This window comes from Salmo trutta, chromosome 4, assembly GCF_901001165.1.
Source record: "Salmo trutta chromosome 4, fSalTru1.1, whole genome shotgun sequence".
In the NCBI taxonomy this organism is placed as follows: domain Eukaryota; kingdom Metazoa; phylum Chordata; class Actinopteri; order Salmoniformes; family Salmonidae; genus Salmo; species Salmo trutta.
This window is the reverse complement of record NC_042960.1, coordinates 1,526,605-1,553,558: the sequence shown is the minus strand read 5'-3', so window position 1 is coordinate 1,553,558 and position 26,954 is coordinate 1,526,605. Positions and strand designations below refer to the sequence as shown.

Here is a 26,954-nt window from a genome sequence, read left to right as displayed (position 1 = left end):
TTTCGCACAAACAAATATCACAAAGTTTATTCACGTTTCATTCACATACTCAGACAATAACAACGTGTTGTAACACTCATCGAGCGTGCCCAGGGAGAAGAAGAGCAGGTCAAGATGGAATATGGGCGCCAACGCCTAAAAACACTACATTCACAATCATTCCTATTTCTCATACTTACTTCATTAAAACCAACATCACCGCTCCCAAGGCACGCTGACCAGCACATCGTAAGGTGATCCCCCGAATGACACAAACAGGAAGCTTTAATACACAAGGCCACGTCAGGCCATCCTGATTAAATAAAAATCAATATGACCTTTTGTCTATATTCCCGGTTCTATGAAAAGGACAAAAGAAATGTGTTCCAATAAACATGGATCTGATCTGTTATTGGTCCTTATTTATTCATTCATGCAACAGTGGATCACCTCACTAAGGGAACATAGACATGCTCCCACAACCACAAACAGACAGAGGTTTACTAAACAGCCACCCACGGTCTTCCACTCTGTCTCCCAAAACACAACCTCTCTTCTTGCGTTTCAAGGGTACGCACTTCAAGAACCAATAGGTACATATGAAAACGGAAGTAGCAACCGCAGATTTTCCCTTCATCAGCTTTTCATGACATCACTCTGTATTCAGCTTCAAAGGAGAAGGTTTTGGTTCTATTCAACCAGTAAGTGACAAATACTGCAGAGAGAAAACCATGTTCTCTGTTTATTCATTGTCCTCATTCTTTACTGGTTGGGTTATTGTTAACATCTTTGTTTTTAGTGAGAGTTCAGTAAACTTATGAATACCTTTATTTCTTTATTTTATTTCACCTTTATTTTATCATGGAGTCAAACTGAGACCAAGGTTTCTTTTACAGATGAGTCCTAAATGACAGAAATCAAAATATAAATACAAAATGCAAGCAGAAAGAAAAACACGGTCATACAAAACAACCACATTCATCAGTATTCAGGTCCTCAATCAGCTTTCTGAATTGCCCTAGTGGCACCAACACATTAGAATTAAGAACATTTTGTAGACTGTTCGGATTGCTACTCAAATATCTACATGTGGTAGGTGCTATAATGACCCATAGTTGGATCACTGGTTGTGTTATTTTAAACCCATGTGTTTATTGTGAGTACTGTCAACTTCCAACTACCTACACATGGTATTGTAGGTACTATAGTGGCAAATGGTTGGGTCACTGGTTGTGTTATTATGAACCCATTTTGTTTATTGTGAGTACCGTCAACTTCCGACAGGGATGCATCTTTATGGGGGCTCATGGTCAAAATGACCTAGCTGTACAGGTGAAGATTGGCACAGATCCAACTGCTTCTCCCCAACCCCTCCCATCCTCAGTCCCTTCTCCACACATCGGATTCATTCCTCCTGTGCACCTCCCCTTGGCCAGGTAAAGCATATAAATATTCAAAGCTCAGTTAGCTACCCAGGGAGCTCTTGGTTGCCTCGAGACGTGGAGAAAGAGGGAGAGAGACAGGTGTAGACGTGCAACAGGTGGAGTTTCTCAGGATAAGGAGGAAATAAATGATCTTCACAAAACCACTGGGATTGAGACAGCGGTGCAAGGATGGGGCTTGTAGTAAGTCTGCATTGGACTTTTGATTAACAGGATTTGAATTGACTTATTTTGTTTTGTTTTCATCTTAACTAAAAATATGTTATTTTACAGTTTATACTTGCAAAAAATATTTAGCTCTATATTTCATGTTAATTCCTGCTTCTTACGGGGATTTTATACATTTCTAAATTGAATTTCTATACCTGAATTGCAAAGAGGCACATTGATAGTTTACAGCTTCTCATCATTAACGTGTATTTTGACATACAGAAGGGGAAAGATGATTATAAACTGGCGGCGACCTCCGAGGACGATGGAAAGAAGAAGAGTGAAAAGCAGGTGAAGAAAGCGAAGGAAAAGACGGATATGGATGACCTGAAAAAGGAAGTTGACCTGGTGAGGAAAACTGATTATTTATTCATTTATTCATCTAATTTAGATGACATGGACAGTGCACATGAATCCATATGCAATTTGTTTAAAATATATACAATGACATAGCTTAAAAAATGTCTGCGTTTTCTATAAGAAAAGACAAAGGTGCACAGTACACTGTAACGAAAAAAAGTTTTTTTCCCACATGAAAAAAGACAAGTTGACTATAGAATACTACAGTTCCAACTATAGAATTCTACAGTAAACTGTAGAATACTATACTATACACTGTAGTATCCCTCGATCACGTGTATTACTTACTGTAGAATGTTGGTATATACTGTAGAATGCTATAGTAAATATGACAGTATTATTGGGGGGTTTTAAACACTGTAGAAAACACTACAGTAATGTTCACAAAAACACAACAGTGCGCAAAAACACTACACTTATTTAACTTTATTAACTACAACAGTATTTTATTTGCATATACCTTGCCAATTCCATCCCCCCATATTGCATTGTGTGCCACCCATAAGTGAGAAATTATCCGTTCAGACTTCAATCCTACAAGTTAGGAAAAAGCTTTCTTTTAGTATTTTTTCAGTAGGTTTCCTGATGGAGAAAACCTCCCCTTCTGTGTCAAAGATAATGAAACCAAAAAACTATAGTAAATAATATAGTAATGCAGTAATGTTATACGGTAATTTGGGTGGGGAAAGAATTGCTGTATTTCAAATGGTACTGTAATTCCATCCCACAGAATTCAGCACCAAAACATATTTTTGGAGCTCCTAAAACCTTTTGACCACTAGTGGGTGCATGGTATTGTTGTTTCTGGCTCATTACCATATTTTGAGGCTTGCCTTGTAAGAGGCTGTATTTGTTGCACCCGTTAGCGAGAATGTTGTACCAATTTAATTGGTGTGTGGTAGTAGTGCCCCAACAATTTCAAATGTATAGGGAACACATTGAAGTGGCAGTAAGTCTTAAACCTTTAATGGTTGAGCATTTTGCCATGTCATTTTGGTCTGTTTTGCCCTGTAGTCGCTGACAGTTTGGAAGCCTTTGTTAAGGCCTCTAGAAGTGCAAATGATATGAAACACAAAATATTAATTGATATGCTATAATGTGTAAGCACTACCTAACAGCTAACCTGCATGTACCAATCCCATGTCATGTAAAACACTGTGAAATACAAACCTCTTCTCCCCTCAATTAATTTCATTCATTCCAATTACAGTCAGTAGTGTTCACTTTTTTTCACACATTTCCAACTTTAACTGTATATATAACTGTAAAACAACACATTTCACTGAACCTGTCCAGTGTGACAATAAAATATTTTTATTTTATTTTTAACAGTATAATAGAGTAAATTCTATGATATTTTACTGTCATTACACAGTACTTGCTCTGATACTTTATTCATATTACAGTAGGCAATATGAAATACAGTAATTTACCACTAGCTGCCTGTAAGTTACTGTCAAATTCACGGCAACCCCTTTACAGTGTAAGTCTATTAATCTCTGTGGGCCAGAGAAGGTGCAGCACACAACCTATCAAGTCTGTATAAACCTCTTTGGTTTCTAGATTTGCATTTGGGCACTCATTTGCATTTCCATTTACTTACTATTACTCTGCAGTGAGTCTTGGGGGCAGTTCTAAAACCCCAATGTTTAAACTTGAGAGAAACAGTAGCCTATCGTTGGAAACTGCTTTCTTACATGTAGCGAAATAGGAAACCGATATGTGCACTGTGCAGTACTTTTTCAGGGCAGAATGTAAAATTCCGTAATGGATTCAGTCATGAATCAGAGCGATTCCATCCATCATACAGAAACAAATGACTCTTCTATGGTTTAGATTCAAATCAATGCTGCATGACCTTGTCAAACATAGAATCAGTTCAAACTATTGGAGAAATGTGTTTCATCACTATATGTTCTGTTTACTTCTGCCAATGTGGAAAGATTAAACAACAACCTAGTTCAACAAGCTCTCTCTCTCTGATTTAGGATGACCACAAGTTGACCTTGGATGAACTTAACAGGAAATATGGCACAGACTTAGCCAGGGTGAGTGAATATCTATGTGTGTTCATGTTTGTTCATGTTTGTTCATGTGTGTTCATGTGTGCCTCCGTTTGTAACATTGACAGCCAGTTGGATCAGTAGCTCCTAAGGATGAAAGCTGACTGTAATTTGGAAGAGCATTGAAGTCGTGGAGGAAACAACACAATGTCGTAGCGTTGGTAGAACTTCCTCTGCCTTCTAAGTCACGATGACATTACTATCTAACACCGAATCGTAACATATGAAACATATCTATATCTTCCTAAAGTTTACACAGAGTTTGGAGTGAAATATATATTTTCAGATTGTGTGACATCCCTTTGCTTACTTTGTGCCTTGCTCTTTCCTCCTTCCCTCCCTCCTCCTTTCCCTTCACTTTACATTTTCCCTCTCTCCTTCTTCCCCCACCTAGGGTCTATCCTCGGTTCGGGCTAAGGAGATCCTTCTTCGCGATGGCCCAAACACCCTGACTCCTCCCCGCACTACCCCTGAGTGGGTGAAGTTCTGCAAGCAGCTCTTTGGCGGGTTCTGCATGCTGCTGTGGATCGGAGCTGTGCTCTGCTTCACAGCCCACATTATCCAGGTCACCTCAGAGGAAGAGCCGACCAATGCTAATGTGAGAATCATACAATCATAGAATTCAGAGATAATTTGAGAGGAAGCCTCCAGTGCCTGAAAGGCTTTTCCTACTTAATGATAACGCAATATTCTCATAATCAGTCTGCCTCTTCTTAACAGTTGTACCTGGGTCTTGTGCTCGCTGTTGTCGTCATTATCACCGGTTGTTTCTCCTACTACCAAGAGGCCAAGAGCTCAAAGATCATGGACTCCTTCAAAAACCTGGTCCCGCAGGTTAGACTTCTGCCTTTTCAAACACCTCTGAGAAGAACTCTATCATATAGTTACGTGTACGGATGTTAATCGTGTCATCTTCCTTGCAGCAAGCCCTGGTTGTCCGTGACGGTGAGAAGAAGAACATCAACACTGAAGAAGTGGTGGTTGGCGACATAGTGGAGGTGAAAGGAGGAGATAGGATACCAGCTGATTTGCGTATCATCTCTGCCAGCGGCTGCAAGGTGGATTCTTAAAAATACATTAAGTCATGTGTCACACGCGTAAATGTAATTCATTCGTTGTTGTATTGACACAATTGTCTTTCCCCACTCAGGTGGACAACTCCTCCCTCACTGGTGAATCTGAGCCCCAAACTCGTAGTCCCGATTTTAGCAATGACAACCCCCTGGAAACCAGGAACATCGCCTTCTTCTCGACCAACTGTGTTGAAGGTAAATAAATACCTTCTGTAACTATCTGCAATTATTGAATAATTAAAATTACTTGTATGAATTCGTTATTTTAGGAGGGGATTCAGACCGGAGTTAAAAGTGCGTATATTGAACTTTATTCATTTTTTATACAGTGTTTATTTGTTTCTATTCTGTTTGTGTTCTGCCATTGAACTTACGCATGGGGGAAACGCCAGAAATGGAGGTGTGTCGGAGGTGTGTCTGACCTTGATTTAATACCCAAATAATTCCATCACCATTAATAAGGTCAAGCAAACATGTCGGTTATAAGTGGAAAAGCATCTACTTTATTTCCCCCCGATAGCAGTAACAGCATTCTCCATGCACTGTAATTTATAAATTGATCAGAGCTAATTGATAAGAGCTAGGTAAATGAGTAATCCCCACAGTGAAGTATGAAATATGTGCCGTTATGCAGATGTTTTATTGTATGGCCTTATAACTTGCAGGGATTAAATTTGGAGACACACGCCAAATGGGATGACAAGGTAAAGAGTTGCGCCAAATTTAACCTTTGTGCCCTTTAGAATGTTTTAAACATATGCTCCAACGTTTCTTGTTTCTTTATTAGCCACTATCGTTTGGTGACTGTACATAATAACCACATATATTTAGTGTTCGTTCCCTTCTCTACATTCGTATCACTCCATCACATCGTTTGATTTAGCCTACCTTTCTCTCGTTCATCTGTAAACGCTGTCACGTCTTTGTGTCTGTGGCTGAGGGTCAACTAATAGTGTATACTATTTCATGAAGGCCAAATACAAATTGTAGTAAAATACATCGGGGGCATATAGGCCTGTTAAATCATTATGGAGCTCAAACCGATACACTGATCAAGACGCACAGTGCAACACTTTGCACAGTTCCATGATCAGTGTGGGCAATTAGGGTATGTTTATGATATCATACTATTTTATACTATTCTCCATATTATAATTATAAAACTATTATTGGCTAGACTACTTTCAACGTTACCATTGATTAACTGAATGTGGCAACTTTCAAAATGAATCAAAACACCTTTATTTGTGCATAAAGGCTTTATTTTTCCATGAAGTAGGATTCATGATTATTCCCTAAACATAAATAAAGTGTAAAATCAGTGTTTTAAAATTTACCCATGGGTTCTTAAACAGCCTTGAAAACGCATATTTGTCTCTATCGTTCTATATTCTCAACACATTCTCTACAATCAAGTCTTGTGGCGATCAAATTTAAACTTAAGGTACACAGTATTTAAAGAGATTACTTTAGATAAATTAACAGAAAAACAAATTCAACAAAAACTCCCTGATTGAATTGGTAGGCCACCAAGTTGGTGTGTTTTCTGAGGTTTAATTACATATATTCAGTGCTCGCAAGGAAACCTTGTTAAGCACCTCCATAAAGTAAGTCTGAATACCAACTACTGAGAAGTGGGTAGGAAAGGGAGGCATATGAAAACTGTTCAATTGTCTGAATTGCCTCTTTGTGATTCTAAACAAGGAATCATCAAATCAGCCATTTTTTATCTTGAGCAGATGGTCAGGGGGCCGGAACATAATTGGCTGCAAGAAGCCCAAACAGATATCATATTTGACTAAAACATCGTAATTTCAAAGCTTGCTTACATTTGTATATGATCACGTGTCTCTATTATGTGTAGGAATACTTGTGAACATATTTCCCAAATTAAAATCACCTGGAGCTGATTTCCTGGGGGTTTAAATTTTTGTTTTAAATCCAACAATGAAAATGCCCCCCCCCCCCCCTCCCGCCCCCACCCAAAAAATATATACATAAAAAAAATATATATATATTATTATTAGTTTAATGTTTTTTTATATATTATTTTAACAATTTTGTTATATATATATATATATATTGCTCAGAAATCATGGGGAGGCAAAATAAAACCACCCGCGTTCCAAATTCGGCGCACGGGCGCCAGTTGGAGAACCCTGTTCTAAACCATATTCTCAATTTTTGACCCTTCCAGGAACTGCCAGAGGTATCGTCATCAACACTGGTGACCACACTATCATGGGTCGTATCGCCGCCTTGGCTATGAGTCTGGAAAGTGGGCAGACGCCTCTCGGAATTGAAATTGATCACTTCATCGAAATCATCACCGGTGTGTCCGTCTTCTTCGGTGTGACTTTCTTAATCCTCTCCGTCATTCTGGGCTATGGTTGGCTGCCATCCATCATCTTCCTCATTGGAATCATCGTCGCTAATGTGCCAGAGGGCCTTCTGGCTACTGTAACTGTGAGTGCTGATGAAAAGTCATGTTTAACAAAAACTTCATGAAACAATTTTAAAAAAAATTGACAAAATATGTTTTTTGTTATAACAACAAAACATATTTTGTCTAATTTTCTATTTTTTAACCCTCTGCTACGGATTTCCATCTTAGGTGTGTCTAACTCTGACTGCCAAGCGTATGGCCAAGAAGAACTGCCTGGTGAAGAATCTGGAAGCTGTGGAGACCCTGGGGTCCACCTCCACAATCTGCTCCGACAAGACTGGCACCCTGACCCAGAACAGAATGACTGTGGCTCACATGTGGTTCGACAACCAGATCCATGACGCTGACACGACAGAGAACCAGAGTGGTACCTCTTTCGACAAAAGCTCTGCCACCTGGGCTGCCCTGGCTAGAGTCGCTGGCCTGTGCAACCGAGCCGTCTTCCTGGCAGAACAGAACAACGTACCTATCCTCAAGAGAGATGTGAGTGGTGATGCCTCAGAGACTGCCCTGCTAAAGTGTATCGAGCTGTGCTGTGGGTCTGTCAAAGACATGAGAGAAAAGTACAGCAAAGTCGTTGAGATCCCCTTCAACTCCACCAACAAATACCAGGTAACCATGTGGGCTCTTTATACATAGTATCATTTCAAACAAATCAAATCAAGCTTTATTTACACAGTACATTTCAGACATGAAATGCAACACAATGTGCTTCAAAGGAAAAAAGCAATGGAAAAAAAAACATGGAAGTAAAAACTGAAATATTTACTACACAACCAACATAAGAGGATAAAAAAACATAATAATATTCAAAACTGAAAAACTGAACAAGTAAAATCCGTGGGTTGACAACGGGTTCAACTGAAATCTAAATGATGGTGTGATGGACTTAAAATCATGGATGGCTTTTCTCAATCAGCTTGTAACTGCCACTGGGTATCTACATCCAGTCAGCTTGTAACTGCCACTGGGTATCTACATCCAGTCAGCTTGTAACTGCCACTGGGTATCTACATCCAGTCAGCTTGTAACTGCTACTGGGTATCTACATGCAGTCAGCTTGTAACTGCTACTGGGTATCTACATCCAGTCAGATTATAATTGCTACTGGGTATCTACATCCAGTCAGATTATAACTGCTACTGGGTATCTACATCCAGTCAGCTTGTAACTGCTACTGGGTATCTACATCTAGTCAGCTTGTAACTGCCACTGGGTATCTACATCCAGTCAGCTTGTAACTGCCACTGGGTATCTACATCCAGTCAGCTTGTAACTGCCACTGGGTATCTACATCCAGTCAGTTTGTAACTGCCACTGGGTATCTACATCCAGTCAGCTTGTAACTGCCACTGGGTATCTACATCCAGTCAGCTTGTAACTGCCACTGGGTATCTACATCCAGTCATATTGTAACAGCCACTGGGTATCTACATCCAGTCAGCTTGTAACTGCCACTGGGTATCTACATCCAGTCAGCTTGTAACTGCTACTGGGTATCTACATCCAGTCAGATTGTAACTGCTACTGGGTATCTACATCCAGTCAGCTTGTAACTGCTACTGGGTATCTACATCCAGTCAGCTTGTAACTGCTACTGGGTATCTACATCCAGTCAGCTTGTAACAGCCACTGGGTATCTACATCCAATAAGTAGCCGTAACTTTACTTTACCAGGCTCACTGGTAACCTGCTAAGTTATTTAAAATAAAGTAAACCCTCTTCATTGTGTCATCTCATCTTCCACTAGCTCTCCATTCATGAGAACAACACGGCCGGCGAGTCCAATCATTTGCTGGTGATGAAGGGAGCCCCTGAGAGGATCCTGGACAGCTGCTCCACCATCTTGCTCCAAGGCAAAGAACATCCTCTGGATGACGAGATAAAGGAATCATTTCAGAAAGCCTACGAAGCGCTAGGAGGACTGGGAGAGAGAGTGCTGGGTAAGAGGGCACACCAACATGGAAACATATTCATTCAAAGGTTTGGGAGCTAATGTACAATCTTGAACATGCAGAATTTGTTCTAGGTTGTTTCTGCCTCTGCGTCCTTTCCAGGTTTCTGCCATTTCCAGCTCCCTGATGACCAGTTTCCAGAAGGCTTTGACTTTGACTGTGAAGATGTGAACTTTCCCACTGATAATCTGTGCTTCGTTGGCCTCATGTCCATGATTGACCCTCCCCGTGCTGCTGTGCCTGATGCTGTGAGCAAGTGCAGGTGTGCTGGAATCAAGGTATGGCAATATCATAGTAAACTCAAGACTCTTCGGCCATCACACATAGCAGCCACTGTGAACAGGCCACTCAACTTCCCGTCCTACCCTTAGGTTATCATGGTCACTGGGGATCATCCCATCACTGCGAAGGCCATTGCCAAGGGTGTGGGCATCATCTCTGAGGGAAACGAGACTGTTGAGGAAATTGCTGCTCGTCTGAAAATCCCAGTTTCTGAGGTCAACCCAAGGTATGTTGAAGTTTGTTCGGGAACATTTCAGTGTATGTCATCACACTGTCTACACTTAAAGAGGAGTGACAGAAACCTATATTTTGCAGTTTTGTGAAAAATACAATCCAGTTATATTTAGCATATATTTTTACTTTCCGTCTTTGTGCCATGCAGAGATGCCAAGGCCTGTGTTGTCCACGGTGGAGAGCTGAAGGACATGACCGCCGAAGAGTTGGATGACATCCTGAAGTATCACACTGAGATTGTGTTTGCCAGAACTTCTCCTCAGCAGAAGCTGATTATTGTGGAGGGTTGCCAGCGTCAGGTACTATTTAGTTAATGAATCCATGATTATGAGTCAGTCAGGATCATTGCATCCTTCGTTGCTAAGATCTTTAAGGAGAGTGCACAGTTATGAACTTGAAAGTTATTAATAAACCATTATTAGGTACATTTGGGCAGTCTTATACAACATTTTTAACAGAAATGCAATGGTTCATTGGATCAGTCTAAAATGTTACACATACACTGCTGCCATCTAGGCGCCAAAATCTAAATTGTGCCTGTGCTGGAATAATACATTATGGCCTTTCTCTTCCATTTAAAAGATGATGGTACAAAAAAATACAAAAGAACGCATGTTTTTTTTCTTTGTATTATCTTTTACCAGATCTAATGTGTTGTTTTCTCCTACATTCATTTCACATTTCCACAAACTTCAAAGTGTTTCCTTTCAAATGGTATCAAGAATATGCATATCCTTGCTTCCGGTCCTGAGCTACAGGCAGTTAGATTGGGGTATGTCATTTTAGGTGAAAATCCTACTAAACACCTCTCTTACTTATCCACAGGGGGCCATTGTGGCTGTGACAGGTGACGGTGTGAACGATTCCCCTGCTCTGAGGAAGGCTGACATCGGTGTTGCTATGGGTATCGCTGGATCTGACGTCTCCAAGCAGGCTGCAGACATGATCCTCCTGGATGACAACTTTGCCTCCATCGTGACTGGTGTTGAAGAGGGTATGAGGAGCTCTGCCGATGATTATCAATCTGCTGTGTCTTTCCATCCTTCTGTCATCACTCTGACTATCCCTTCCATCCTCTATTTCCCCCCAGGCCGTCTGATCTTTGACAACTTGAAGAAGTCCATCACCTACACCTTGTCAAGTAAAATTCCAGAGATGACCCCCTTCCTCTTCTTGCTCCTCGCCAACATTCCACTGGCCCTAGGGACCGTCACCATCCTCTGCATCGACCTGGGAACTGACATGGTGGGTCTTTCAGATGGGGATATTCCTCCTTAGTGAACAATCTGATCATGTGTTCTGGTGCATCACCACGAACAATGTCCGTGATCATTTCAGAGGTTTTTCAGAAGATATTTTCACAAACATCGAAGTGACCAACGATATGTTTCTAATTCGGGTGATCTTTTCCCATCGTTACCTTCAAGATCCCCGCTATCTCCCTGGCCTATGAACAAGCTGAGAACGACATCATGAAGAGACAGCCACGGAACCCCAAAACAGACCGACTGGTGAACGAGAGACTCATTAGTGTGGCCTATGGTCAATTTGGTAAGGCTTCTGATTTGCCTTCCCTCATAGCAGGTCTTTTTGAGTTGTATGTTGACCAGTCTGTTTCATAGCACATTTACAATCTGATCAATGTCTCTTCACTGACAAAATACTTGGTCACACTTTATTAGGATAGTCCATCTGTATTATCAACAAAACATCATACTATCAACAGACTATCAGTTGATTAGCAACTGCTTGCCATGGTTAGGATAAGGTAAAGTTATGGTTAGGACTAGGGTTAGTAGATAGTTAGTTGAAATGTTACTGATGTTAGTCTGTAGATAGTCCATCTGTGGATGCTCTACAGACTATCCAAATAAAGTGTTATTAAATGCACTCCTCCTTTTTCCTCTTCACAGGAGTGATGCTGGCCGCAGCCGGCTTCTTCACATACTTTGTAATCATGGCTGAGAACGGGTTCTATCCCATGGATCTGCTAGGAATCCGTTTGGACTGGGAAAACCAGTATATCAACGACTTGGAGGACAGCTACGGCCAGCAGTGGGTGAGTACACAAACGCTGCTCTGCCTTTTTGCTGTCACTTTACTAACGGATTCATAGAAATAGAAGGAATAGAAAGGGCATCTCCATTCAAGTCAATGATGGCATAACGGATGGGCTGGCATGAGTTTACCAGTGAAATTGGCAGGTTTATAGCTCCTAGCCTGTTCTATTCATTATGTTTCTATGAAGGGATTAGCATTTGCCTTGTTTTTGAGTACCTTCTTGTGTGATGAGTTCTCCATTTGAACTTTTTCAGTCTCTCTCCCATTTTTTTTATTTTGTTCATTCCAGTAAGTTTATTCCATCAGGAAATTCAAGAAAACTAAATAAATCAATAAATGTGATATAGTATAACAAAAAGTTTGGAAGTCATGGCTGGGATTATGGATTAGGGTTGTTGCACAGTTTGCATTTCGGATAGTCAGTGGACGAATAGTCACTGCCAGAGAGACAGGTCTGTAGCCTCGGCACTGCACCTCACAACCCCCAACGTCCTCTCCGTGCTTTGGGCTTCGCAGACAGCTGGCTACTATTCCTCCATCTGTGCACTTGTGGATGCCACTGCTGTCGCTGGCTCACATTCTCACCACACATTTAGTAACATTGTAATTAACATGTTCCCCCTTCTCCCCTCTGTTTCCCCATCTACCCACATCTCTTCCCCTCTCTCTCGCTCTCTTGCTCTCTCTCTCTTGCTCGGTCTCTCTCTCCCTCTCCCTCTCTCTCTCTCTCTCTCCCCCCTCTCTCTTTCTCCCCATCTCTCTCTCCCCTTATCCTTCAGACATATGAGAGCAGAAAGATTATTGAGTTCACCTGCCACACAGCGTACTTCGCCGCTGTCGTGATTGCTCAGTGGGCCGTTTTGATCGTCTGTAAGACCAGGAAGAACTCCTTCTTTCAGCAGGGACTAATGAAGTAAGTACACACATCGATCTCCGTGGTCTGGGTCCTAAGACACACACACACGTTCATACAGCCCTGCGACTCACTTCAAAAATCAATATCCACCCTGTTGGTTTTAAATCCATGAAAATAAATTTTTCCTCCCACCTCAGGAACCGTGTTCTCATCTTCGGACTTTGTTCGGAATCCGCCCTGGCTCTCTTCCTGTCCTACTGTCCTGGAATGGACATTGCCATCAGAATGTATCCACTCAAGTGAGCAATAGACCCTTCAGATTATCTTATGCTCTTCTGTATACCAACTTGGAACAAAGGTCACCCTCTTTTTAAAAAGATGAGTGGTAAAATGGGTGGATATTATAAAGGGCGGAAACTACTGCGGTCTCACAGGATCAGTTAGGGCTCACTAGCTAGCTGAAGTGTAATGGGCTTTGCTGCCCAACCAAGGGAGAAAACACAGCTCCAGTGTAATGGGGTTTACTGCCAAACCAAGAGAGAAAACACAGCTCCAGTGTAATGGGGTTTACTACCCAACCAAGAGAGAAAACACAGCTCCAGTGTAATGGGGTTTACTACCCAACCAAGAGAGAAAACACAGCTCCAGTGTAATGGGGTTTACTACCCAACCAAGAGAGAAAACACAGCTCCAGTGTAATGGGGTTTACTACCCAACCAAGAGAGAAAACACAGCTCCAGTGTAATGGGGTTTGCTACCCAACCAAGAGAGAAAACACAGCTCCAGTGTAATGGGGTTTACTACCCAACCAAGAGAGAAAACACAGCTCCAGTGTAATGGGGTTTACTACCCAACCAAGAGAGAAAACACAGCTCCAGTGTAATGGGGTTTACTACCCAACCAAGAGAGAAAACACAGCTCCAGTGTAATGGGGTTTACTGCCCAACCAAGAGAGAAAACACAGCTCCAGTGTAATGGGGTTTACTGCCCAACCAAGAGAGAAAACGCAGCTCCAGTGTAATGGGGTTTACTGCCCAACCAAGAGAGAAAACACAGCTCCAGTGTAATGGGGTTTACTACCCAACCAAGAGAGAAAACACAGCTCCAGTGTAATGGGGTTTACTACCCAACCAAGAGAGAAAACACAGCTCCAGTGTAATGGGGTTTACTACCCAACCAAGAGAGAAAACACAGCTCCAGTGTAATGGGGTTTGCTACCCAACCAAGAGAGAAAACACAGCTCCAGTGTAATGGGGTTTACTGCCCAACCAAGAGAGAAAACACAGCTCCAGTGTAATGGGGTTTACTGCCCAACCAAGAGAGAAAACACAGCTCCAGTGTAATGGGGTTTACTACCCAACCAAGAGAGAAAACACAGCTCCAGTGTAATGGGGTTTACTGCCCAACCAAGAGAGAAAACACAGCTCCAGTGTAATGGGGTTTACTGCCCAACCAAGAGAGAAAACACAGCTCCAGTGTAATGGGGTTTACTGCCCAACCAAGAGAGAAAACACAGCTCCAGTGTAATGGGGTTTACTACCCAACCAAGAGAGAAAACACAGCTCCAGTGTAATGGGGTTTACTACCCAACCAAGAGAGAAAACACAGCTCCAGTGTAATGGGGTTTACTGCCCAACCAAGGGAGAAAACACAGCTCCAGTGTAATGGGGTTTACTGCCCAACCAAGAGAGAAAACACAGCTCCAGTGTTTATTTTACTAGGCAAGTCAGTTAAGAACAAATTCTTATTTACAATGACAGCCTAGGAACAGTGGGTTGTTCAGGGGCAGAATGACAGATATTTACCTTATCAGCTCAGGGATTCGATTTAGCAACCTTTCGGTTACTGACCCAACGCTCTAACCACTAGGCTACCTGCCGCCCCAATGGGGTTTACTGCCCAACCAAGAGAGAAAATGCAGCTCCAGTGTAATGGGGTTTACTGCCCAACCAAGAGAGAAAATGCAGCTCCAGTGTAATGGGGTTTACTGCCCAACCAAGAGAGAAAATGCAGCTCCAGTGTAATGGGGTTTACTGCCCAATCAAGAGAGACAATGCAGTTCCCAGATTTACGCTCAATTTATTATTATTTTTATTCTCCTTCCCTCTTTCCACTTGTCTTTCATTCACTTTTACCTCAAATCTTTTATTTTCTATTTCCTTGTCTTTTTCCTCAGGCCTTTCTGGTGGGTATGTGCATTTCCCTACACCCTGCTCATCTTCATCTATGATGAGGTTAGAAAATACATCATGCGACGGAGCCCAGGAGGTAAGTGCTCAGGGACTAGCCGACAACACGTTTTTAAGTTAACGCCGACAATTGGCCGTCACTGTCAATTATTGTACAATAACATGACAATGACATGTAGGATTAGGAGTGCAGGATTATATAATTTGTCTCATGGAGATTTGCAGTGTGGCAAGATGAAATCGAACTAATTTGTTTCTTCTCTCGGGAATTGTCTCTTCTTTCAGGTTGGGTGTACCAAGAGACATACTATTGAGACAAAGAGGCTGTCCCAGGATCACTCAATGTCACTCTGCTGCAGTATTGCCTTATAATGTAATCGTTCATTTTTACAATGATATTAAACCCATTTGCCTTTGATAGACAATTCTCAGACCTTTCTTGATAGTTTATTCCTGTAGCTCTTTAAGAGTCTCGGTTGCACTTTACTATTCATCTTTATGGAGTCAGATTGTATAGTCTTATTACGGGGTATCATCAAACATGAAAGAGCAGCATTACGCATCCAATACCCGATCACCCTAAAAAACTTTGGAGATCTCATTCCAGATCCAACATGGATCGATCTGAAATGAGCAGCAAAAACAACAGGTCACAATGTCAACAGTAGCCTATACCTGGGAAATGTGTTTAGGCCTACCTTTACTTGTAAATGAAGTCCATTCGTCTGTCCTTACATTAGAAAATGTTTTAATCAAATCATTCTGTATTTTGTTTGATGTAGGCCTATCCGAAATCACGGTGGAAGTGTCTGGGTTCATCGTTACTCCTAAATGCTTAATCTTTTTTTCCTAAGCTTGTCTTTCTTCAAAATGTCACTGATTTCCTTTAGGCTACCTAAACATGAGAATAACTGTTTATTAGCCTATACGAACTTGTAAAATGTAGTCAGAGTGTGTGAAACAAACAGTGAAAAAGAGTGTCACCATGTGGTGGTCTCTGATAAAGGTGCTGGTTTAGATTGTAGGTGCAACTGTCCCAGCGTCCCGGTTAGAGGACGGAAATGACCAGTAGTTTCACGTTTTTAATGTCACATGCACAAGTACATTAAAATGCCTTTTTTTCAAGCTCTAACCCCAGCAATGCAGTGATCAATAACAATGTAATACTACAAATAACAAGGTAGAACAAAAACACACAAGATATAAAAGAAGAAAGAACACAAAGTAAGTAAGCATACTATATACAGGGTCAGTTCCAGTACCATATGTGTAGGGATACTGGATCAATAGAGACAGATACACAGTTCACACGTTTATTACTACACTAAAGACACACACACACATCAGCCAGGAAGTGGACTAGTGAAAGTCTAAGTGATAGTTGTTTCAAGAACAGAGAGAGAAATACACAAATCAAATAAAAAAATCTAATTTTATTTGTCACATGCTTTGTAAACAACAGGTGTAGACAGTGAAATGCTTACTTAGGGGCCCTTCCAAACAATGCAGAGAGAAAAATAGAGAAATAATAGAAAAACAATACTACCAGAATAAATACACAATGAGTTGGGGGATATGAGGTAATTGAGGTAGATATGTACATATAGGTAGGGATAAAGTGACTAGGCAACAGGATAGATCATAAACAGTAACAGCAGCATATGTGATAAGTCAAAAGAGTTCAAAAGGCTCAATACAGAGAGTAGGACAGGATAGGGTATTACAATGTGTTATATAGCAGTAAGGCTATAGCAACACAGTGCTATGGTAGCAAATAGCAGGAATGTAGAAAATGAAAGGTAATGGCGTAAACATGTAGCACTAAGTAATTAGCAAAGGCCTAACAGGCTAAGCATAGCACAGGTTGTAAACACACTATGTACAGGGGGCTAGGCTAACCTAACACACAATAGGAACCAGGCAGACTAGCATAGGCATCAGCAGTTAGAATACTAGGCTAATATGTCAAAGGCTATGGGTTACTGTACACAGTACAGCTAATAGCATTAACATACAGCACAGTAGTGTAAACAATAGTATCTAGAAGTAGCATGCTAAGCTACCGATGCTAAGCTAGCATGTAAACAACAGTACGGCCATGGGGGCAGCCATCTTGGGTTGCATAACACAAACACGGCGGCCATCTTAAGGCCTTAGCAAACGATGGACCAAGGCTGTACTGCCTGGCTGAAGCACACAGGACTGGATAAATGGACTATACAACATGATATACTACACCAGGACTTGACAAAAAGACATAAACATCGAAGGTGGATATAGAAATGTAGTTACATAGTTATACACACGGCATAAGTTCTAGCAGAAGATCCCTGACTCGGCAAAGTCCACAGTAAGGTTGAGCAAGGTTCATGAGGGAGAGGTCCACCGGTGACGCCCTCTCTGTTGGTGCAGCCAGGAGGTTTGTCAACTTGCTTGCCCTCTCAGAAGGTGCCATAAGGCGTCCACCCTCTTAGCAACCGCCCCTAGTAACCAAACAGAGTGATCAGGGGTGGCGGTGTGAACAGACAGTTTATAACCTGGGGTAACCTCTGCTGGGGCTGGAGTCTCAAAGTGTGTGCCTCTATCTCCCAAGGTCAGAGAAAAGGGTTTGCGAGAGAGTTTTGTACACTCTGTGCCCACATATCGTCTCCTGGCCTGTCCAAAAACTGGAAGAATTATAGTCTAAACAGAGGTGCTGTCCGTGTAGCACAACAGAGTTAAACTGCCCTGAGGCGCTGTCCATTCAGCAGTGCTGAATCCTGGCCTCGCCCTAAGCTACAGAATTTATGGAGACTGTTTAGTACCAAAAATTAAATATATATAAACAATAATAATAATAATAATGTTTCCTGATCTTTCTTATCTCTCAGATATATAGCCCTACAATAGAGGTGTCATAATAACACATTAAACCTAGCGGTCAAACAGGGAAATGGTTCCAAACGTTTTTTCCAAAAAGATTTGCCATGGATCCTCAGATCCTCAAAAGGTTCTACAGCTGCAACATCGAGGGCATCCTGACTGGTTGCATCACTGCCTGGTACGGCAATTGCTCAGCCTCCGACCGCAAGGCACTTCAGAGCGTAGTGCGTACGGCCCAGTACATCACTGGGGCAAAGCTGCCTGCCATCCAGGACCTCTACACCAGGCGGTGTCAGAGGAAGGCCCTAAAAATGGTCAAAGACCCCAGCCACCCTAGTCATAGACTGTTCTCTCTACTACCGCATGGCAAGCGGTACCGGAGTGCCAAGTCTAGGACAAAAGGCTTCGCAACAGTTTTTACCCCCAAGCCATAAGACTCTTGAACAGGTAATCAAATGGCTACCTGGTCTATTTGCATTGTGTGCCCCCCCCCAAACCCTCTTTTTACGCTGCTGCTACTCTCTGTTTATCATATATGCATAGTCACTTTAACTATATATTCATGTACATACTACCTCAATTGGCCCGACCAACCAGTGCAACCGCACATTGGCTGACCGGGCTATCCGCATTGTGTCCCACCACCTACCACATGCCAACCCCTCTTTTACGCTACTGCTACTCTCTGTTCATCATATATGCATAGTCACTTTAACCATATCTACATGTACATACTACCTCAATCAGCCCGTCTAACCAGTGCCTGTATGTAGCCTCGCTACTGCTATAGCCTCGCTACTCTATATAGCATTGCTACTGTTATTTTTCACTTTCTGTTAACTGTTGTTTTTATTTCTTTACTTACCTATTGTTCACCTAATACCTTTTTTGTACTCTTAGTTAGAGCCTGTAAGTTAGCATTTCACTGTAAGGTCTACACCTGTTGTATTCGGCGCACGTGACAAATAAACTTTGATTTGATTTGATGTGTCTGTATATTGTTTATTTTATGCCACTTATCGGTTCTAACTGTTGATCGCTAGGGTCATTGTCCTGTTGGAAGGTGAATCTCCATCCCAGTCTCAAATCTCTTGAAGACTGAAACAGGTATCGCTCAAGAATTTCCATGTATTTAGCGCCATCCATCATTCCTTCAAATTCTGACCAGTTTCCCAGTCCCTGCCGATGAAAAACATCCCCATAGCATGATGCTGCCACCACCATGCTTCACTGTGGGGATGGTGTTCTCTGGGTGATGAGAGGTGTTGGGTTTGCGCCAGACATAGCGGTTTCCTAAAAAAGCCAATCAGAGAAGGGGGTTCAGGTACCGTCCAGTAGCATTGCACTCCATCCCTCCTGGCTAGCTCACCAAATGTTGGTTCCGTTTTTCTGTGTTCCTTATTTGTTAAGTAAATAAAATGGAGCAGAGAAAAGCGGAACCAAAACTTATCAAGAATATATTAATTAAACCGTATTGCTGTATTATATTGTGATTCACAGTAGCACCATTATGTATTGTGATTTACTGATATGTATGCATTGAATTATTCTACACTTTCTCTGTCCTTGTGTGGTAACTGCACAGGACAGCTTGGTTGTAACCAGCAGTGCAACCTTGTAGCCTTGTCCATCTTCTTAAAGCAGGAGAAGAGAGAGCAGTAAAAGGACATCATCTTCTGCAACATCAACTGTATCAACCTACCATATTATTTCACACTAGGCTTTATTACTAAAAGCTACACATTTAAATGGATTAAAAAGATACCTGTTTAATATGGATTAAAGGAGAGCAATGAGACCTGAGATGTCTACACGGTGAGGGTATGACCTTTGACCCGCTGAAACATTATCACTCAACATTAGTTCATTATCCGGATTATCCGTAATCATGGTAGCACCCACATGAATGTAGAAGTATTTAGAAACATATTTTATTCTTATTTGCAATAAAAGTCACTCCAAAATGACACAATACGTTATTTACCATTCATTTCTATTGGGCACAAAATAGTCTAAAACACAACCTAAACTAACTGAAAATGCTTCCAACAAGTTCGTAGAGTCACAAGCTTGATGTAGTCATTGCATGCTAAGAATATGGTACCAAATACTATAAAGTAGTCCAAAATACTTTGGACCATGGACTGCATAGAAGGCCAGCATCCCAGAGTCGCCTCTTCACTGTTGACGTTGAGGCTGGTGTTTTGCGGGTACCATTTAATGAAGCTGCCAGTTGAGGACTTGTGAGGCATCTGTTTCTCAAAGCAGACACTCTAATGTAAATTCTCCTCTTGCCCAGTTGTGCACCGGGGCCTCTCACTCCTCTTTCTATTCTGGTTAGAGACAGTTTGCACTCTTCTGTGAAGAGAGTAGTACACAACGTTGTATGAGATCTTCAGTTTCTTGGCAATTTCTCGCATGGAATAGCCTTCATTTCTCAGAACAAGAATAGACTGGCGAGTTTCAGAAGAAAGTGGTTTGTTTCTGGCCATTTTGAGCCTGTAATCAAACCCACAAATGCTGATGCTCCAGACTCTCAACTATTATAAAGAGAGCCAGATGTATTGCTTTAATCAGAACAACATTTTTCAGCTGTGCTAACATAATTTCATAATGGTTTTCTAATGATCAGTTAGCCTTTTGAAATTATTAACTTGGATTAGCTAGCCCAACGTGCCATTGGGACACAGGAGTGATTGTTGCTGATAATGGGCCTCTGTACGCCTATGTAGATATTCCATAAAAATATGCCGTTTCCTGGTACGATAGTCATTTACAACATTAACAATGTCTACACTGTATTTCTGATCAATTTGATGTTATTTTAATGGACAAAAAATTTGCTTTTCTTTCAAAAACAAGGACATTTCTAAGTGACCCCAAACTTTTGAACAGTAGTGTATATATTTTATATTTGAGATTCTTGCCAACAGTGTGCAAAGCTGTCATCAAGGCAAAGGGTGGCTACTTTTTAACACTTTTTTTGGTTAGTACATGATTCCATGTGTTATTTCATAGTTTTGATGTATGTAGAAAATAGTAAACATAAAAACCCTTGAATGAGTACGTGTCCAAACTTTTGACTGGTGTTATATATCTTTCTCAACAAAGGTATTTCTCACTAGATTTGATCGATGGATCTGGATCGGTCTGACAGACAGAGACACAGGGAACCTGGAAATGGGTGGACGGCACACCACTGACCAAAGCGTAATATATATAACTACTCTTATAAAAAGGCTCTGAACAATTAAAGTTGAAAACATCAATATTTTTCAGGATGATGTTTTTACCACAGAGTCTAACTGTATGACTGGTGTTTACCCTGTAGGTTCTGGTGGTGGTCAGAACCTGATTCTGCCACTGGAGCGAAGGACTGTGCTATGATGTATGGAGGTGTACAAAATATTCCTCTACACGCATGGAATTACTTTAGGTGTGACTTGAAATTGGAATGGATTTGTGAGGTGTTTTTTTCTTAACAATACCATAACAACATTGTGTACTCTCAAACACACATACACACACACACCTTAAACTTGTCACGCCATATTATGCTTGTGATATAGTCACAATAAAGTTTTATCAGTTTTATAGCAGCTTCTAGTGGTCAATATGAGTAATGGTTATTCTTCTGTATTTATCTATGCCAGGGCTGGCCAACCCTGTTCCTGGAGAGCTATTCCTTCCTGTAAGTTTTCGTTTCAACCCCAGTTGTAACTACACTGATTCAGTTTATCAACCAGCTAATTAATAGAACCACGTGTACTACATTAGGGTTGGAGTGAAAACCTACAGGACAGCTGGCCAGCCAGTTTTAGAGGAATGATTCCATACATTTTTCAAATGAACTGCCAAAATGGCAACATTCCATTCAAACAATACAGTCAACCCACAGCAAGACGCTGGCTGAAATCAGTTGATGATAGGACTTAGACAAGTTGTAAATGCAACAAGTACTGATATTGTATCATATAACAACACTCACAGCTTTTCAAGAAAACTAAATCTTATACATTTATGGTCTGTTTACATATATTTGGGAGGCTATAAATTCAGAAAATTGGTATTAAACCTGTATTAAATGTATTTATAATTATATTGCAATATTTTAGATTGACTATAATTCCATTACACAACTTCTGAGATGCCTTACTTTTATTTTCTTGCTAAAGTAAAAGCAGGAAATGCATCACCTACTGTATGCCTCTACTGCAATTAATTTCAATTTGACTGGTTTTGGATTTGTCACTGACCAAGATGGCTGCCATTTGGCCCCAGTATGGAACTTTGCAGTATTATGACAGATCCCATCTAGTAATTTCATAGGATAACTATATATACAGTCAAGTAGAAATCTTAGGTCCCGTTTCACAGCTAAGGCAAGGCGACACAACAACCAATGGTTGCGTGCCACGTCATCGAATGTGTCGTCGACTGACACATTTCTGTAACATACCGTATGATGTGGTTAGATGATACTTCAAATACCTTTCCAGGCGTTTTAAGATCTGTCAAGCATCAGCAGCTTCTAAACTCTTGAACACGTACATTATTTTTCCAAGAGATATACATTACACTGTACATTTCTCATGACAACTAAAAACGTATTAACAATGTTATATTTACCAGTAGTAATAAAAGAGATTACCTTTAACGTAATACTGTGGACACAAACAACACAATCAGCATTGTCCAGGAGAGGTCTGTTTGCAGGACCAGAGGTAGTAGTCTCTTTAAATGCCTGTTTATGAATCCAAAATGGTGCCCTATCTATCACCAATATAGTGCACTACATTTGACCAGAGCCCTATGGGCCCTGGTCAGTGAAATAGCACCCTATCCCCTACTTTTGACCAGAAAAGTAGAATACCAGTATACCACTACACCAGGGAAGAATATATTCCCGACACAGTACTGAATCAAATAAATGACAGAAATCAGACACAAAATAACACGCTTGACTGCTTTAATTTGGATTTCAAAACCACAAACAAATCCTAGGCCTATATCTAGTTTAGTCAAAAACTATTTCTTCAGTCACCCCATTTACTTATAAAATAAAACTATTGTATCCATCCCTTGTATGTTATAGTTCCAATGCGAACAGTGCATAGCTATGATTTTGATTTCACAATACAACCATGCTGTATGTTCTCATAAAATCTTTGTTCATAAAGATGTATTTTGTTTTTAATCCACTTAGTTCAATCTACTGTGCCGCGCCCAAACAGCATACAAAACCAATCTCCATTCACAAGCAATATTGACCTTATTCACTCAGCAGCCATTGTTCATTGACCAAGGTAAAATGTTTTATGTTACATTTTATAGGGTATACATATTCGATTACATGTTTTATAGGCCTACATTTGATTTGGGACACTCACAAGAACATGGATAGAGCATTGTCATGTGCTCAGATTTTAAAAGACAAGCGTTTATTAGCTACCACACTATCCATCTATGGTAGAACATTCATCTGAGAACTAGGTCTAGAGAAACTTCAATTCACTTATAGAAATGTAAATGACTATACATTATTACAAAAACTGTAGACAACACCATGGGGGAAAACACAGCTCATCTATCCTACATCATGTCTAACTTCATATCAACAGTGTTGATATAAAGGAATAACAAACTATATACTATTTATGCAATAACATGGGTCAAATTAACAACCAACACCCCTGGCACACCCTCCTCCCCACACCCACTCCTACCCACACCCACTCCACCCACACACACACTCCTCCCCACCCATACACTCCGCCCCACACCCACATTCCTTCCCACACCCACACACTCCTCCCCGCCCACATCATATATCGTTCTCCATGTGAATCCTCTGGTGCCTCTTAAGGTTGCACTTCTGTGTGAAGCGTTTGCCGCAGTCCGAGCAGCTGTAGGGTCTCTCCCCAGTGTGAACGCGCCGGTGGGCCTTCAGGTTGCTTAACTTAGTGAAGCTCCGGCCACACAGGGCGCAGATGAACGGCCTCTCCCCCGTGTGGGTCTGCTGGTGGGCCTTAAGGCTACTGGGATGGGGGAAGACCTTACCACACACTGGGCAGCGGAGGGCCAGCCTCCCAGGGTGGTGATGCTGGTGGTTCCCTTGTTGTTGGGTTGGGGTTTGGGAGGAGGTGAGCCCTCCCTGGGCGGTCCCCCTGTTGTACATCGGGTAGCCGCCCCGCTTGGCAGCATCCCTGTATACTCTCATGCGCGGCAGGGTTTGAGTGCTGGGCTTATATTTGGAAGGAATCCTGTAGTTTAGAGAGCTGAAGACATGACAGCCTGATGATGAGGAGGAGACAGAGGCCCCCGCTGTGCTGGGATTGGTTGGGGGAGCGAAATCTCTAGCTAGCTGCTTCGCCTCTGCCGATTCAGAGGACGACAGAGGCTCTCTTACCAGTCGTAGGTTCGACTGAGCTTGTCTGTGAACGTCAGTATCCGTGTCTAATATTCTACGGCCTATCCACACCGGTGAGGCTGTACTCCTCGTTCTGTCACCGTCATTGCTGGGTCCTCTGCTCTGGTTCTGAGATGGCCCTGCTAGTCTGGGTGTCTGGGTGACCTGTTGGGCCTCTGGGTCCACAGAGGGAAACCCAATAGAGTCTCCTGTACTCTGAACGAGTGTGTGTGAGTCCCGCTGCTCCTCTGTGTAGGTGTGAGCTGCAGACGGCTGTATGGCCACCTTGATTCTCCATGGTTCTATGTCCTCCTCCCCATCCTCCTCCTTAACACTGCCTACCAGCGAAGGACTGGGAGCTGGAGGAGTGGGAGGAGTGGGAGGAGTTGGATTAGCTGCTACCTGTGATGACTCCACTGTTTCCTGTCCACAGCTTCTCCACCTGACCTCTGGCTCCTCCTCCAGCTTCAAGTCACACCCGTTCAGCAGAAGCACACCTGGGGAGACAGGTGCAAAACGTTTTGCTACGGTGTGCAACTCATGAAAGCACTACTAATGAGACAACAACATAACATACACCCCCTGAACTCAAAGTATGTCTCAAAAGGTATAGGCTAATTGGTTATATTGTGGTTGTGGGAGCCAACCTTAGGCTGGGAAAGAACAGTGGTAGATGAGCATAGCTATTTATAAACTGTCATAGGGAGAAGCAACCAATTTTGGAAACAGCTGCAATACCTACACATTCACCATTTAACCCTTGGTTATACCTAAAAGTATTTTGTGACTCAAAGGAAGCCCCCACTTACTGTCCTGTATTCCTGGAGGTCTGTCGTCTGTTTCCTCGTTGTAGACATCTGTCCTGCCACAGTCTCCACACCTGGCCCTCTGACTGACATCCTTCAGCTGACTCTCTGCCCGCTGCAGCAAGGTCCGCAGAGACTCCACTTCCTGGTGGCTCCGTGTCACTTCCTGTTGACCACGTCTTACTTCCTCCAGGAAGCCATCCTCCACCAGTCTGGTGATCTCATACATGGCTGACTTTAGGACCGTCTCCATGACTCCTGAGAGCTGGGTCTGAAAGGTGAGAACTAGGTTCTCCGACATACTGCTTGTGTGTGTGTGTCTTTTTCACAGATCAATTCACAGTGGGATCTGTCCCAAACATCTGTACTTGTGGGAGCAAGTCAGGACTGTGTGTGTGTGATCCTAAAGTGAATCTCTTCAGATAGCCCTATTATTCATAATAAGTGGGTAGAAATATGCCATGTCTATCACGTATCTGTTTCTCTAACCAATAAGAGTGACAGCTCCTCCAGCTAGCTAGCAACCAAGTGGCAAAGACCGTCCAGCGCAGAAGAGTGCAACATAGGTTCAATAAAACGGTCACATCGCAAAATTCGACTTGGTAACAAACAAGGTATCAGACAAAAATGGGGTCGTATCAGGCTTGGTAAAAAAAGAAAAGAAAAGCTAGCTAGCTAACATGACACTGGTACTAGCCTTGTTACAAGTCAATAATGGGATATTTTGCAACATACAGTACTATTGATTAAAAACGTTATTACCAAAAGGCTGACATCACTTCATGAGCATGGGGTAGTTGTCTCCAGATCTTTGTTTTAATTGAAGAAATCGAAAAAAACATGCTAATCGACGATGGATTCCGGAAATTCGATTGTTTTCAATCGCACGTCACCCTTCTGCTGTACGGTGGCCCTACGTGATCAACGTGCGCATGGTAAGGAAACGTTTTAAGGAACGCGTTAATAGAACAAGTGAAACCTTTTGTTTGCGCCAAATTATACATATGTGTGGGGTAGAGAATTACTTCTATAATTACTTTACTTCGTCTATCTATGGTGAAAATATAGTTCACTATATTTGTAAGCTATAAACTATACAAATAGTTAAAAACATATTTACCAATAGAATTAAAGGGATTATCTGGTACTTTTGTACACTTTAGCAAGAAGTTCTGAAAGTTGCCCTCACGAGCCAAAAGTGGATCCGATAATTGCGTACTACATCACATGTGCAGATATGTCACCATGTCATTGATCTCTCGCTTTGCTGTGTGTGCATCTTGCTAGCTGTCACTCAAATGACAGGGGGACTGAAGCTCATTGGCTAAACTGTAATTACTATGTGGCTAATGCATGTGTGGAGAATGTTAGGGAAAATGGCCCAGCACAGCTTCCAGAAAAACAGTCACTTTCAAACTAGGGATTTCGTGGCTAATTGAGGTTAGACAGTAATTCCGATCATAAATTTTGCATGTATGAACTACAGATTGACACATCCAGCCCAAAGCGGGAGGTTTAAAAAATACTTAGTAGTCGCCAAAGGTCAGAAGCATGTCTTTAAGGAATGATATATTCACCGACTACATGGGGAGCAAAATATTTAATGTACATACAAGACAATTACGGCAATTCAGGTTAAATTCATTCAGTTAACAAAGTATTATGTACAGGAAGAAAATGCATGGTTACAGTATGGTTAGTGACTGGGGTAGAAAACAAGCTTGATG

At 41.7% G+C, this 26,954-nt stretch overlaps 2 protein-coding genes across 2 annotated transcripts; one reads left to right on the top strand and one right to left on the bottom strand.

Moving 5' to 3' along the window:
• The first annotated feature begins 1,442 nt into the window (after positions 1–1,442).
• Positions 1,443–15,575, top strand: LOC115190437 (sodium/potassium-transporting ATPase subunit alpha-1). Its single transcript, XM_029748747.1, has 21 exons — positions 1,443–1,604; positions 1,854–1,979; positions 3,980–4,039; positions 4,449–4,652; positions 4,775–4,888; positions 4,978–5,112; positions 5,205–5,322; positions 7,325–7,593; positions 7,742–8,185; positions 9,324–9,516; positions 9,631–9,806; positions 9,900–10,036; positions 10,193–10,343; positions 10,870–11,038; positions 11,135–11,289; positions 11,472–11,595; positions 11,958–12,103; positions 12,885–13,018; positions 13,159–13,260; positions 15,138–15,229; positions 15,436–15,575. Exons 1-21 carry the CDS (start codon positions 1,593–1,595, stop codon positions 15,462–15,464), a joined length of 3,090 nt encoding a protein of 1,029 aa, XP_029604607.1. The 5' UTR covers positions 1,443–1,592; the 3' UTR covers positions 15,465–15,575.
• An 8,243-nt stretch (positions 15,576–23,818) lies between these two features.
• On the bottom strand, positions 23,819–26,145 carry LOC115190421 (zinc finger protein 324B). The gene is made up of 2 exons (XM_029748744.1): positions 25,231–26,145; positions 23,819–24,918 (listed from the first exon to the last, which is right to left on the bottom strand). Exons 1-2 carry the CDS (start codon positions 25,526–25,528, stop codon positions 23,837–23,839), a joined length of 1,380 nt encoding a protein of 459 aa, XP_029604604.1. The 5' UTR covers positions 25,529–26,145; the 3' UTR covers positions 23,819–23,836.
• Between the last annotated feature and the right edge of the window lie 809 nt (positions 26,146–26,954).